This window comes from Talaromyces marneffei, chromosome 1 (genome assembly GCF_009556855.1).
Source record: "Talaromyces marneffei chromosome 1, complete sequence".
Taxonomy (NCBI): Eukaryota; Fungi; Ascomycota; class Eurotiomycetes; order Eurotiales; family Trichocomaceae; genus Talaromyces; species Talaromyces marneffei.
Window position 1 is genome coordinate 3,159,854 of NC_072348.1, and position 14,389 is coordinate 3,174,242.

General features: G+C 45.3%; 6 protein-coding genes across 6 annotated transcripts; 1 reads left to right on the forward strand and 5 right to left on the reverse strand.

Annotated features, from left to right (window-relative positions):
* Positions 1-20: 20 nt before the first annotated feature.
* Positions 21-1,034, reverse strand: EYB26_001181 (uncharacterized protein; the record flags this gene model as incomplete). The annotated part of the gene is made up of 1 exon (XM_054260492.1): positions 21-1,034. The coding sequence occupies one exon, from the start codon at positions 1,032-1,034 to the stop codon at positions 21-23; it is 1,014 nt and encodes a 337-aa protein (XP_054116467.1).
* A 2,786-nt stretch (positions 1,035-3,820) lies between these two features.
* Positions 3,821-4,547, reverse strand: EYB26_001182 (uncharacterized protein; the record flags this gene model as incomplete). Its single annotated transcript, XM_054260493.1, has 4 exons — positions 3,821-3,935; positions 4,006-4,079; positions 4,150-4,434; positions 4,497-4,547. The coding sequence occupies 4 exons, from the start codon at positions 4,545-4,547 to the stop codon at positions 3,821-3,823; spliced, it is 525 nt and encodes a 174-aa protein (XP_054116468.1).
* Positions 4,548-5,046: 499 nt separating this feature from the next.
* EYB26_001183 (uncharacterized protein) lies at positions 5,047-6,686 on the reverse strand (the record flags this gene model as incomplete). The annotated part of the gene is made up of 5 exons (XM_054260494.1): positions 5,047-5,615; positions 5,677-5,858; positions 5,911-6,207; positions 6,264-6,328; positions 6,384-6,686. The coding sequence occupies 5 exons, from the start codon at positions 6,684-6,686 to the stop codon at positions 5,047-5,049; spliced, it is 1,416 nt and encodes a 471-aa protein (XP_054116469.1).
* Positions 6,687-7,478: 792 nt separating this feature from the next.
* Positions 7,479-9,571, reverse strand: EYB26_001184 (uncharacterized protein; the record flags this gene model as incomplete). Its single annotated transcript, XM_054260495.1, has 3 exons — positions 7,479-9,066; positions 9,117-9,384; positions 9,439-9,571. 3 exons carry the CDS (start codon positions 9,569-9,571, stop codon positions 7,479-7,481), a joined length of 1,989 nt encoding a protein of 662 aa, XP_054116470.1.
* Positions 9,572-10,032: 461 nt separating this feature from the next.
* EYB26_001185 (uncharacterized protein) lies at positions 10,033-10,924 on the forward strand (the record flags this gene model as incomplete). Its single annotated transcript, XM_054260496.1, has 2 exons — positions 10,033-10,329; positions 10,391-10,924. The coding sequence occupies 2 exons, from the start codon at positions 10,033-10,035 to the stop codon at positions 10,922-10,924; spliced, it is 831 nt and encodes a 276-aa protein (XP_054116471.1).
* Positions 10,925-11,420: 496 nt separating this feature from the next.
* EYB26_001186 (uncharacterized protein) lies at positions 11,421-12,321 on the reverse strand (the record flags this gene model as incomplete). Its single annotated transcript, XM_054260497.1, has 3 exons — positions 11,421-11,898; positions 11,949-12,037; positions 12,094-12,321. 3 exons carry the CDS (start codon positions 12,319-12,321, stop codon positions 11,421-11,423), a joined length of 795 nt encoding a protein of 264 aa, XP_054116472.1.
* Positions 12,322-14,389: the final 2,068 nt, after the last annotated feature.

Genomic DNA, 14,389 nt, shown 5'->3' on the forward strand with positions numbered 1-14,389 from the left:
CACAATTCCTCCTCGGGCTGTCATATAAGTCCCAGTTCATTAACATCCACTGGCATTTGATTTTCAAAATAAACCCTCTCCACAAAGTCCCGCATCTGTCCATTCCTCATAGCAATATGCAATTGCATCGGATCTCCACAATATTCCAAGGTTTTGTGGAACAAGACTTTTCTTTTGAGTATCTGTGTTGGAGTGCCATGAGCCAACCCATATTCGTGCCATGCAAATGCGAATATACCGGTAGGCCCTTTCTCGATGAAATCTGTATCGCCGAGTTGTACTAAATGATGGAGTCGCCAAACACTCTCTACCCTTCCTCGACCTTGGGTACTGTTGAAAAAATCCTCGAGATTTTTGCGAAATTTCCTGTCGCCCCAATTCGGGTTGAAATATCTTAGGAAACTTTGTGTTTGCCAGATACCATAAAATTCTTCAAAGTTGTCAGCTCTTGGGATGCCCATTTTATCATACCCAAATCGAGCATGGTACTCATTCCTTAGGCTTCCTGCCCATGCAGGTGTGGTAGCAACGACATATCCCAAATCATGATAAACGTCGAGGTTGGGATCATATACGACCCATATAGGATCTGGGGGAATCCTCCATATGGCCACGCCCCATGCAAACAAAGCGTTTCGCCTTTTCAGCCATTCAATGTCCGCATTTGCATCCCTTCCTGGAGGTTTACCCGCCATAACGCACCACATAGCTTGCGTAGTCCACCTCCCTCGAGCCGTCGAACCGTCAAAGGAGCTCAAACGTTGATTCCAATCCGTCAAGGCTGCACTATTCTCAACAAGGAATAATAAATCTTTTCGAACGAGTTCCCCGTTTTGAGTCGCTACCCATGGAGTTAATATTTCTACGGCATGATTCACAAGTGTTCCCTCCTTGCACCACTTGAGAATATCTGTAGCAGTGTGTCCTTGCATGATAAGTCCAATATAGATCCTTACTAGAGTAGGTGCTCCATTCGCGTCCGTGAATGTTGAGAAAAGGAAAGCATCCCAGACCCTAATATCGATGGGTAGCATGCTGTAAGTCAGAGTTTGATTTAGCTTCCAAGCTAATTGCGCGTCTGATAAGTATACTTCTTGGCCTCTGGTCGATCTATATCTAGAGGTCGCCATGTTTTCTTTGCAACAGACCGTGACGAGGATATCTGAGGATATAAAAGAAACGATCGAAATGTAGAGTTCAGGTTGGTAGCTCTGAAAGGAGATATTGTAAAGTATGCTTGTTAATATTCAAAGCAACATAGGCAGCCATTTAGCCAGCTTATAAGCTTGCGCCAAACCGAATGACTCCTTATAACTGCTTCAATTTTGACTCTCTGTGAGTCAAGCATGCTGTATTTCATGACGGGATGACAGGAGGTTTGGCTGATTTCAATTCGAGTTTCATTGTGATCCGTTCTTGGGCTTTTGCCATTTGTGACTTCGCAAATCAATAATACCGTAGTATCTGATGGAACAAAATTAAACTTGATGATATCAGTTCGAGTTTTCTTGGTGCATTAAGTCAAAATTTAGTAATTTAAATTCCAGTGAGTCAGCATGCTGGCAAATTTGGTGACATGGTAGACTAACCACATCGTCAGAGCTAATTTTCATTAACATCCAATGTCGAAACTTTTGTTTCTGACTTCTTTCGAGTTAATTATTAATGTCACAGCCAATACTAAGTCTTGATGAGTTAGCTTTTATGTATCATTCTAAGTCAACGATGATGATAGTATCCGTTGTTACTTTCTTTGACATCCCCTTTTAATTACGTATTCCAGTTTTAGCTACGACTCTTTACTATTTGGAAAAGACGTTAAAAGAGTACTCATAACACCCCTGATAAAGCTCTCATTACTGATGGCCTAACAACAACAGAGGAAGGATTGTATGCAACCTCTTGCGAAGGGAGACGTCGATTTAGGGTTTTGGCGTGTCTTGCCGAATATGGCAATTTTTGTTGGTTTCCGAAAGAGGAAAACTTTCTTGTGCGGAATCATCGACTTCACCTGCATTTCCAAGAGCTGAAGGTGCCAATCTAAGCTAGCGTAGTTCGAATAGACACAATTGCATGATTAGTATATATTTTCTTCCTTATACATGAAATTTGTTTCAGGATCCATACCAATGAAGACCACTAGTACAGTTAAGTACATACCTAAACGGGAACTGAGTCTAGATAAGTTATGGTGGAATGTCAAGCATTCTGGAGTGGTAAAAATTCAAGCAATATGATTGCTTGCTTGTAGCCCAATTCGAGTTTTCCACGTATGTTCATTGTAGTAAGAAACTTACAAGATATGTCGCAATTACACTCGAAATGACTGGTGTTAGACAGTCCACTTCGTAGTTCATCAGGCACGGTCATCCACTCCATACCCTAAGATGAAAATAGAGGAGTCTGGCATCGGCATGAAATTCCATCAAATTAGTCAATCTTACATAATTGATAATGTCGTAAGCAAGTACGGTTTGAGGGTATTTAGCTGTATAAGGCTGCTCCGTACCGTACTATCGATACTAAGCCCTAGGCTTTCGGAGTATCATATCTATCCTATGGCCTACTACAGTAAAGCTCAACAAAAAGGCTCCGAGAGATTCGGAGTTCACCCGCTTTCCGTTGTGGATCTATCAATGCATGATCTATATACTACTGTAGTAGTATAACTTGGTCAATGAACTATATGGCATGTCTTATTGACGTTGAGACAGGCATCGCCAAGCAGCCCGACATCCGCGACCAGAAACACGACAGAAATACCTACTAGATTGAATCAAGAAAAGTCAAAGATTTCACAACCTTCTCAGACAGTTCAAGAACCTAAACCAGGCTACACCCCCTGCAAGTGTCTCAAAACATAAGCCCGCCAGCCCTACATTTAGGCGTGCCACCCCCGTCGATATCACAGGACTATAGCTACTCAAAGTAGTGCAACGGCCTGGCATTAGTCTATTAGACCTCTCAGTCGTACATACGTGGTTAGCCTTTAATATATTGGATTTATACGAGTTTCCATTGAGTATCTAGCTAAGGGAGAGACGTTTTGCTTGCGCTGTTTATCCGAGATAACCGGGGCCATTTAGCTATATGCAGTAATCTTTGCCTAGTTTGACAACCACATTTGTTAGAGACCTTTTGCGTTCGCAATCACTGTTCTATGAACTGCTCTTTATTACATGCTTTAGTTGTTATGCGCCTCTAAGTAAACGCGTGACGGGACTGTAACCTGACAGAGACTTGGATGTCACGCATTCTCGATCTTATGACCAGGCCAGAAAGCTTAATTGAATGCTGTATTGGTATATTGCAGGCTATACGTAGGATAAGGTATCATTGTATTTAAGTATTCAACAGTTATTGTAATAGTCGAAACGCTAGAACGTTGAAATCGTAAAACCGTGTAACATACATTGGCCAAGATCAGTAGATACCTGATGTGAAAAAAAAGGGGAGTATGTGTATTTCACCTTACGATACAGAAGAAACACGGTCTTCGAAATTGATTGCGTGTTAATTGAATGATAATGTAGACTAATTGGTGCACTCCCAGTTAGCAGGTCTGTTTATCCTAACGTCTTCAGTGGCTTGCCGGCGCCTTTGATCTATTACTTCCAGATTTGATATGAATGTCAATACACTTGAAGACTACTTAGGTAATTATCTATGACCACTGCCTATAACTAACTAATCAGCTCTGCATGTATCATTATTCACCACCTTGACCTTATGTTAGACTAACGGTTTATCGCATGGCTTCTGAACGTAAGAAAGGGAGAGTCTTTACTTATGGATTCATTAATTATCATTCTCTAGCATATCATAAGTCACCCTTGGGAACAGATGGAAACGAAGCCGGATTTCTAAGACGTTCGGCATTTCTCTTCGCCATTTCTATATTCCGCAGGCGATTGATGCGCATTTGATAGAAATTCCTAAAAAAAAAGGAAAGGGGCCGAAATTAGTCACGATGGCGCTCACACGGGCCGCCCATTATCAACTTACTTGTGCAATTCAAATATTCGAGGAGAATCATCATCGGTTTGTTTTGTCTCTGCTGCTTTGCGGAGGTCGTTGATCTTTCCCAATCAGCCAAGCTCCAGGAATTTGCCGCAGTTGTGAACTTGTAGTGTTGTATGCCATACATACCTTCTCATTCTTCTCCTTCTCTGCATCTTCATCCTCCTCCGAATCCTTCTTTTTCTTTTTCTTCTTTTCCTTATCTTTATCGTCATCCTTTCCATTCTTCTCCTTATCTTTTTCCTTGTCTTTCTCCTTTTTCCTCTTTTGCTTCTCTTCATATTCTTGCTTCACTTTCTCAATTTCTTGGGCCAGCTCCTCATCTTTCTTCTTCTTGGCTTCCTGTTCCGAGTCCACAATGGGAGAACAGAAGCCACGGTCTTTAAGATGGGCTGGGCATATGTAGAAGAAGTCCTTTGCGATCAGTTAGTGACACTCCTTGATCGTATGCCGTGTTCAATGGTACTTTTCCATACTTTATTATCAGGTGTTATCAATACACTTGTCGATGGTTTGTAGCACACCATGCATGCTTTTGAGGCTGTATCAGCCACGCGCCGAAGATGCCAGACATTTTGGAGAGACATATCCCCGCTGTATTGTCAATTCATGTATCTGATTATGTCTCGAGAGTGAGATGTATAGTGTCTTTGGATGTTAATTTTGACCGATACGCGAGGAGATCGACTTATCAAGATGTAAACGTGGAGAAAAGCTTCAATGTTCTTCCCCGCACACCATAGGATTTCCGACGACGGGTCACGTGAAAGATACTACGAGAAGCCCCTTGACCATGAATTTAACTTCGCCGATTTTAACTTACTCTTATAAAAGAAAAAGAATAGATATTGAATCATTGAATCATAATTTTACAGACTGAAACTTACTGCCGTGGGGGTCGTATAGCCCTGATCACTAACACCGGCAGTTGAAGGAAATGATGATTAGATATAAACGATGAACGAACACAAATTTTACAAAAGTTCACAATGCCAAATGCGCCGGTTTCCCAAACAAATCACACCTTTACTCGGTAACACCATCCATACGCGCCGAAGTCTCATCCTCCGTAAACCGCGAAGCAATAATCGGATCCAGATCCTGTGCGCGACGACGGGCATCAAGCCACATCATGTACTCTGCGTACTTGGTAGGCATAACTTGGACTTCATTGGGGACCAAGAAGGTATAATGGAAGACACCGGTAGGATTCTTGGTTGCATGCTCGACATCACGCACCTTGGAGTCTACGCGAATGTGCACTTTGGTGTATGGGGTTCGTTTGCTAGACTCCCCGTCGACTGTGCGCACGAGTGGCTCGGTGTATGCCACTGTTGCTTTGAGGTAGAGGACACTTCCGACGGGAACTGGGTTTTCGAATGTGCTGGGGTCGAGAGAGACGAATGTTGGGCGGGTGTGAGAAAAGGAGGCGGCGCAGCAGAAGGCGAGTTCGAATGTTTGTTGGAGAAGGAAACCACCGAATATCATGAAGTTGTGCCTGTTGCGGTCTTCGGGTTGCATGATCATTGCAGATCGGAGGACCGTTCGGTCCATGTTTTGAATGCGTGGTGAGCGTTGAATAGCGGTTCCGGGGACTGTATTGAAAATCAGTACCTATAAACTTTGGTAGCGCGGATGTTCAACAAGTAAGCTCACCTTTGTATGGCTGTCCAGTAGTCCACATGGAGTGAATCATGTTACTTTCTTCTTGATCAGGCGCTTGTTCAAGAAAGCTCCTCTTCCTCAAAGCCTTCTTCGCGTTGTAGTTCTCTTCACCCTTCTGGAAGAGGCGTCGTTCCTCCTCAGTTTCAATCAAAAGCGGTGCCACAGCAACGGGTCTGCCAAAATGTTAGTGAACCGACTACTGATTCAAAGGAGGTAAGTGATTACTTTTTTGTTTTTGGGTCCAATGACACCATAGTGAAAGCGCACGTAATCAGCACGTCCTCATCCTTCACTTTCTCGCCTTCAGCAGGTGCCTTGGCGACCTGTAAAGAAATTTCCATGCTGGATCTGCCTGTTGCATAGGTGACTTGGCCACTAAGTTGAAGATTGCAAATCTCCTTCAATGGGTTGAGTAGTGTGATTCGATCCACGGCAGCGGTGACAGTTGCTACTGTATCGCCTGTATGGTTGTAGGCTACCACACCAGCTAGAGCGTCCAAGTCCATGAACAGCGTACCAAGGCTTAGTTTTATTAGCTTTAATTTGTGCGAGAGACACTTGAATAGGGTGATGCTCACCGAATACGTCCAGATGCATTCAGATATTGATCCAACAGCCACTTATCTTCAGCAAGAGGAAGTGTCTAGCATAATCAATCAGTACAAATTCCATATAAAATAAGTGGGGATTTGACGAACAGCAGCAAAATAGCTATCAGACATCCTCCTTGGCGTAAGATTTGGCTTTACAGGCTCTCCATCCTGTACCGTAGCTTGCCCAGCTTGTTGTCGACTCTGAGCCAGGGCATCTACCCAAGGCACCTTGACCCGCATTGACTGCCACAACGCCTTGTAGAAGGCATTTGCCGGGGTCTTATGAAAATGGCGCTTAGCTACATGTGCAGGCTTGATGCATCGAGCCGTCTGTTCGGAAAAGACAACTGTGCGGGGCGATGCAGCCCTGCAGCTTGAAAGAGCTATTCTGCGTGCCGGTCCCAACATTTTTCTGCAACTCCTTTCGGACAATTTGAGGTTCAGCTTGAGCAATATGCGCACACAACTCTTCCTTTATATTCTGAAGAGTTGTCGATAAATCTCAACAATTCGATGAGTCAATTTGATTCGCGAATAAAGAAAAAAATGGGCCACTGTGGATTAGGTTACAGTATCGCCGGGATTATCCGAAAAGCTCGGCAGTTGTAAGCAAACCCTAACTCTGGCCGATTAACTATCGCAGCTTAGTTATTGATGAGTCAGATTATTTTGGGTTTATGGCGAAAATAGATAGGCGAATAGGCTGTAGCGGGGTTTACGAGTGTGAGGGAGTTTTATCGTTTTATTCTTGGTATGTCTTTGATATGATTAATTGAAACTAGAGCTAACTTGAAGATGATAGAGTCGTACCCAAAGTCGGACAGCCTACCTGAATGATATCGTTGTCCGTCATGTACATGGAGCCTGGAAACGATGTGAATGGGGTATCTGGATATACTGATCTATTGCACAGCTTTCAGTTCCATATTCATGTACGGAGGAATTCCGAGTCATAATGGGAATCGACTACCAGGACTCTCTGTTCATCAGATAGCTCCGAAGCGGGAATTAGGGTTTCGCAGATGGTGAAGTTAGACACGATCATTAAAAGCCCGAAAGTTTCAAGGTCTTTGAAAATGTTATATCGTTCAAAATACACAAACATAAACTCCCTGCAGATTGCTACCGATTCTATGATTCAAATAGAGTACAATGCATGACCAAGTTTTTAAACACCGTAAAAAGAACAAATTCCACACTCTAGGAGGTGAAAGGATCGTCATTATCGTTATTGTCGTCACCCACCAATCCAGCTGCCGCTTTTGCAAGTCTGATATCCTTCGCTTGCAAGCCCACATCTCGACTGTACTGCTCAAATGAGGTGAGAAGTTCAGAAAGAGATGTCCTGAGCATATACAGCAGAGTGTCAACTTCGGGAACTTCTCTAGCCTTCCTTCGTACTTCAGGGCTGCTGTCAGCTGATGGGAATGTGACGTCGGACCAGTGAATGCCGAGTCCGCTGTCTTCGCGGACGAAATCTTCTAGTGCGATGATGGTTGAGGTGTAGAGGCGGACGATGGTTGGTACATCGTTAGACACTTGGCCGAATGAATCTTCTTTCAAACTGGCAATGAGAAGTCGGGTTATCGATTCGATCGCGTCGATGACACAGGCGACTTGACCGTAGGGTTCGCCGAAAACAATGTTTCGCAAACGTTGGGCATAGGTTTGCCTGAAGGGCTTACCTATCGGCGATCGAAGGAACTGTGAGACAAATGGGATGGAAGAGTAGTTGAAAGATGACTTGGAGGTTCCAGTTGGCCCAGTAAGCAATTTTACATCGTCTGGCGCACCTAGCAGCTTTTTCCTACGCTCAGGGCTCAATAACGCATCCGATGCTTGGGTAAACGCTTCTTTGGCTTTGGCTCTAGCAGCGGGTGTCCAATCTTTTGACTGTCCGAAAGACTTTGCTGTCGCTCCAAAAGATTCTCCAAATCCGCTTGCCTTGGGCGATGGTGCGAATATGTTGTCTTGTTTAGGACCCTCGGTCAATCGAGGTAAAGTCTGGATTTGAGGATATGCGACGTTGGCATCCTTGGAAAGTTTCGTCGCAGGTGGTGTTTTGAATTTGTTGATACGTCCACTGACGCCCTCAATTGTATCAATTGAAGCTTGTAGAACTTGCTTCCAGGCTTGTCCATTGGCACGATCGAGGTCCTCAAAAATTGCTTTACGGCGATCGGGGAAACGCTGACTAATGAAGCAGAGTTCCCAAAATGCAAAATTCTTGGCGATATCTTTCTTGGCTTTAAGACCGTTGATCAAACTTCCTGTGGGATCCTTGGAATCGTTGGTAAGTGGCTGTCCTCGCTTCAATGGTTCTTGAGTAAGGAAGACCGTGAAGAACAAGTTGGCAGTCTGCCACAGAAAGACAAGACATCCTCCTGAAACAATCTGACGGAAGAATAGCGTGTAAAAGGCAGGAGGCACAGCTCCCTGAGGCTCTGCCGCTGTCCGCGAAAAGTTCCAGAATAGCTTTGCAAAGTAAAGAGAGAAGTTCCATGCCGGGCGTCGTAGGAACATGACATAGATGAATGGACTAGCCAAAGTGACAATAAATCCATTTCGCAAAGCATCAATCACGCTTCCAATAACGCCGTATTGTAGCCTCTTGAAAGTCGGTTCCATGGGGTGTGTACGGTCATCCTTTGAGGTGCGTTTGGCAACCGGGATAGGAAGACGATCGTAGTCGTAGTACAGGTGGATAGCCGTTTGGGCGATTGCCAGTATCATGTGATACGTGTGCAAGTAAATGGATCTTTCGTTCAGAATCGGTCGACTATTGGGTCTGTGACAAGTCAGATAATTACAACACCCTTCAATAGCAGAATAACGTACCGACTGAGTTTCACCCATCCCAAGTCAGCCTCTTCGGGAGCCGACCAGAGATATATCTCACTGAACCACCAGGCAGAGAAAAGATACCATCCTAGAGTTTGCAGGACCTGTAGCGGGAATACATTTCGCAAGGCAGCCAGAGGTGAAGCTGTAGTTCGAGGACCAACGTGCATTTGCGCAACTCGAATAAAAAAAACGGCCAATGTCGAAATAAATAAGAGGAGAGCGCGCAGACCGCATACTCCTAGAGGGAACCATGACCAAAGAACTATAAACAGTCCGCATTAGTTTCACATCTTCCTTTCGGAGGGGAAATACCAACATGACGTTTTTGTGCCGATGATAAAAGAAACCAAATAGTCCACCAACAATGTCACAGCCGATGCATGGACGAATCTGCGGTGTAATGCAGAGGTCAAGATTCGCCTATACGGCCTTGGAGGTGGAGCAGCCATTTTGAGCGGGATGTAAATTATCGAAGGCAAACGGTCATCGCATCATCCAAAAAACCAAGAAGCTAAGCAGTTAGTATCTGCAATACTTTGCTGAAGAGCCTGTGCCGGAATGGCTAGTAGTTGGTGCGGGGAGAGCTTGAAAACGAGTGTGTGTGAAGCTATTATTTACCTAAAGCTCTTTTTTGCAGGATGGATCCAGGAAACCAAAACAGCAACCAGGTCGTCACGTGAGTCAAAGCAACGACCGATTGAAGTCCGGGATTTAAGTGCTAGCCCGTAAAAAGGATAGTGGATCGCAGCGTCACCTGAGCGGGCCAGCCGGTTGGCCGGTTACGTCTTATCAAGAGAGGGCAGGAACCATCGAGGCAACAACAAATCTCCAAGTAAATCTCCAAGCAACCAACCTCTCGCTGTACAATACCTTCACATTGACTCCTCCCGATCCTTTTGCTGCCATCAACATGTCATACGACCGTTTGAATTCACTGGAGGCGCAACCGACGACCTGGCGGCGGGATGACGATCCTCAGTATCAGGATGACCCTGAGTTTGCGCGGTTCACCGAGAATCTGTCGAATCAACTGTTTACATTGACATCGAATATATCGAATCTGTCGAAGCAGATTGCACTCCTAGGGACGAAACGGGATACTGAGAGGGTGCGAGAGCGAGTTCACAACCTTCTTGAAGAGACAAGGTCTGGGTTCAAGGATGCAGGCGAGGCTATCAAGAAGGTGCAGACGTGGGAGGATGTTAATGTAAGTCGCTCTTTGCGAGTATGCGATCTCTCCTTGAATTAGACTAACGGATCAACTACAGCCCTCTCAAAAATGGACGCAACAAAAGCTCTCCTCCGAATTCAAAGCAGCCCTAGACGAATTCCAAACCGTCCAACGCCGCGCTCTAGAAAAACAACGAGCCTCCGCAGTCGCTACAAGAGCTGCCTTACACGGAGACTCGGAGCAACACACAGGCGAGCATGCGGAAGGACAAGACCAACAACAACTCCTCCAACAACAAGAACAACAACCCCGGCTCGCAAACCAAGACGAAGTTGACTTCCAAGAAGCGCTGATTATCGAGCGCGAAGCCGAAATTCGAAACATCGAGCAAAGCGTTGGCGAATTGAATGAGTTATTCCGCGATGTGGCGCACATTGTGCATGAGCAAGGCAATCAGCTTGATATCATTGGCGAGAATGTTGAGAATGTCACGAACGACACGCGCGGCGCAAATGTTGAGTTGAGGAGCGCAAGTCGGTACCAGAAGAATGCGAGGAATAAGATGTGCTGTTTGTTGCTGATCCTAGCGATTATTTTGACGGTTGTTATTCTTGCTGTTGCTTTGGGATAGACCTTTTCCATATGCCAGCCTATACAATCTGTCCTGTCCTGTCATGCCTTACCCCAGCCACATCTGTGTAGTATCGCATTCTTTCATTCCTTATGTCTGGCGTTGTGGTGAATTTTGAATAGCCAATCATGTCCTTCATTCCATTACCCGGCACATTCTGTTATCGCAATGTTCATGCTGTTCATGTCTTTCTGATATACAATTGTCCTTCTCCTCGGTTTGATCTTTGCCCTATAGTATAGCTAGCTGTATATACGTATTTGATACAACACTTGATACGATTTTGAATTCCCTTTCGTTGGTCCCATACCGTAAGAATGAAGCGTTTGAGTTGGAAATAAATACACTTAAATGAGAAATGATAGTATATTCAAGAAGTAGAATCAAATGAAGACTAACACAGCAATTCAAACAGTTCAACAATAACAACAGGCTTTGAACAAATTAATTCGACCGTTACGGGGGTCATTCAAAACTCATACAGAACTTCTCCGGCTTATTTAGCACTACTACTAGTAGTAGTAGCAGTAGTCGAACCTCGGCCCCAAATATCATCAATCATGCCACTAAACAACTCCCCAATAACACCTTTGTCACCTTCCTGAGCAGCAAGCAGGCGTTTCTCTCTCATCTCATTCTCACCGGCACGCGATCTTCCGACTGTCTCGGTGAGTTTGAACGGATCGATATCCACGGAATGATTATCGACAACTTCGCTCATGGGACTGGCTGAGATATCCGGGCCGTCTTCACCAATAGCATGAATCTGGGGTTTCATGGGTGGGTAGTCGGAGTTGCTGGATTCAGAAGCGTTGAAGTCGAAGCTGATGTTTCCGAGGATGGGGGTGCGTTGGGCTGGAGTCAACTCAGCTTCAATGCTGGCGATGTTGGGCATGTAGACGAAGTCGAGGGTGGAGGAGTCCTTGACGGATTTGCTGGAGCGGGAGGTGTTGAAGGAGCGGGTTTCGGCGGGTCTATTGTCAATTAGTTTCTGATCATCCTCAAAGTAGGCGTGGTGACGTACCCTCCGAAAACACTGCCGTTGATACGGGATTTGGCAATGTTGAAAGCCCGGGTATATAAGATGTCATTGTTGGAGAGACGGTCGACGAGCTATAACCAGTCAATACCGAACGATATAAATTCCAGCTCAATTGGAATGAACATACCTCAGTCTTTGAGCCGCCAGTCCTCAATCCTCGTCGATGGCATTCATTCTTGAGGTCTGCAAGGGTGCGAGCAGCATAGGCAGCTGCCTTGTCGGTGCCTTCGACGGGTTGAGCGGAGAAGGCACCGGTGATGTGCAGGCGACGACGGCAGTAGAGGGTCGTTGCAGGAGTGTGATGCTGTGAGAGAGCACGCAGAGCACTGAGGGAGGTCGAGCGAGGAGCGGCCATTTTCTGTGGTTATTGATGAGGAGGAGGATCTGATTATGTCAGATGGACCAAATATAGAGATGTATAGAGCAACTAGTTTGTATGGTATATAGACCTACCGGATGATGTATGTGTGTACACGTGAGTGGTGGGTGCTGGCAAGGAGAATGGGTAGAGAAGAGTGAATTGAAGAGAAGCAGAAGAAGAAGAAGAAGAAGAAGCAAAGAGGAAAGAAAGAGAAGAAACAGGACCAGCTGTACGGAGTAAATATGATAATGATAAAGTGTTGGGGGAAGCCTGCGGATCTCCGGCAGGAATCCACCCAAGCTATCAGCGGGTGGGGCAAGTCTAGGCCTGGTGTGGCACCACTACGGAGTCCTCAGTACGTAGTAGAGTCAGTAGACTACATCCTACTTACTACTCCGTACATACTCTGTAGTAGCAGGCTAGGCGAGGCTAGTAGCCTGGCAGTTGCCACCAGGCTGTCCTGTACTTGTACTTGTCTTCTGCAGACCCTCTCAACATACTCTCTGTACTCGTAGTATCGCAGTACTGCAGGCTACACGGTACTTTTCTGCACAAGGAATGCTCGGGGGGCCGTTGGTACCTTCCAGGTTTCTATACCTACACCAATGACCGCCGTCGATCACGCAGCCACGTCGGGATTGAGTCTTGGGACAAGGACGTAGGGGCTGATTCAGGAATTTTCTTCGATTATTCATCTGGATCTAAAATTCTAAATTGATTGTCGAGGGTCACCACAGATGCCGGTGAACAATTCGGTCGATCGTGTCGTGCATGTACATGTACATCCTCTATAATTGCAGCAAGCACGAATCAGACAAACTCTCTACATAGTTAAAGGTAGAGTAGTGGTCTGGGCAACAGGCTTAAAACATGGAGGGTGTCACTGGTGGTGGTCTGATCAGCTTGGCGGGTGTGTGGGTGTTGAACTTGTATGTTTGCATCCAATTGTTGATGTAGTAGATATTGTCCGGTGGAACGGATCAGATCATCTGCAGAACAGAGTTGTCGGTGAATACGTCGGTCCAACTTTCTAGGCGGCTTCTACGAATAAATCAAGAATACAGAAGAGTATATCCATGGATAATTCGATGCATCCTGTCCAGATTCCCAAAACAGCTAGCGGACGTATATACCAAATGTTCACAGCGACCAATGACCAAGAGCCAAAAAGGAAAAGCGCCGATTACTCGCTGAGAATCCTGAAATAGAGTGCCGTACTTGTCTCGTCTGGGTTAGCTTTGGAAATATTGTTGTTCATGCGTACTACATACGTAGTACATACTACAGTATGTACTGAGTTACGAGGGCTCCGTATTCGTAAGTATGCGAATTTCCCGTCGGACTTTTCAGTTTCAACTCCTTACTCCGACGGACGCCCTTGAATCGTCAGCTATCTCCTTATCTTCGTCGGTTAAAAACTAGACACGCGTCGCCATACACTCGTGTTTTACCATCCCCAATTGATGGAAAAGTGCGTATGAAGCTATGCTATGAGCGTACGATAAGACGATCCATGGATCAGGACAGCGGAGGTGTCTGGCCATAGCAACCAATAAGAACTCCCCCACCAGCTCAGAGTGCGGAGAAAGTTCAAGATTGTTTCCTTATTTAGCCCTCATACGGCATCATACAGTAAAAGTCGTGTAAATTATCGTAATTACACAACGGTCCAAAATCCAAATAATTGATCCCTAGAAAATGCAGCCTGGGAGACAAGGCGTCGATCGGGGGATTCGGGCCTCGGGGCCGCCTTCTTCCGTCTTGGGCCCGATCGATTCCACTAATCTGTTTCTACGTACTCCGTAGTACTACAAGGCGAACGTGCAGAATAGATAGTTACATAGTTGGTTAGTTAGTTAACTAGTTAGCAGGACCTCTTTATGTAATAGTTTCATCTTTAAGTTGAGCTAAGTTAGCATGGAAAATAAATTATTATTCTCTGACACCAAGGACACACAGAAAGAGGAGAATAAAGCGGTGAACAAGGAAGGGGCTTTGTTGTAGGGAGAAAAGACTACGTAAGTTAAGGAGGTGGTGGTCACGCGCTCGTTGGATTGAAGTC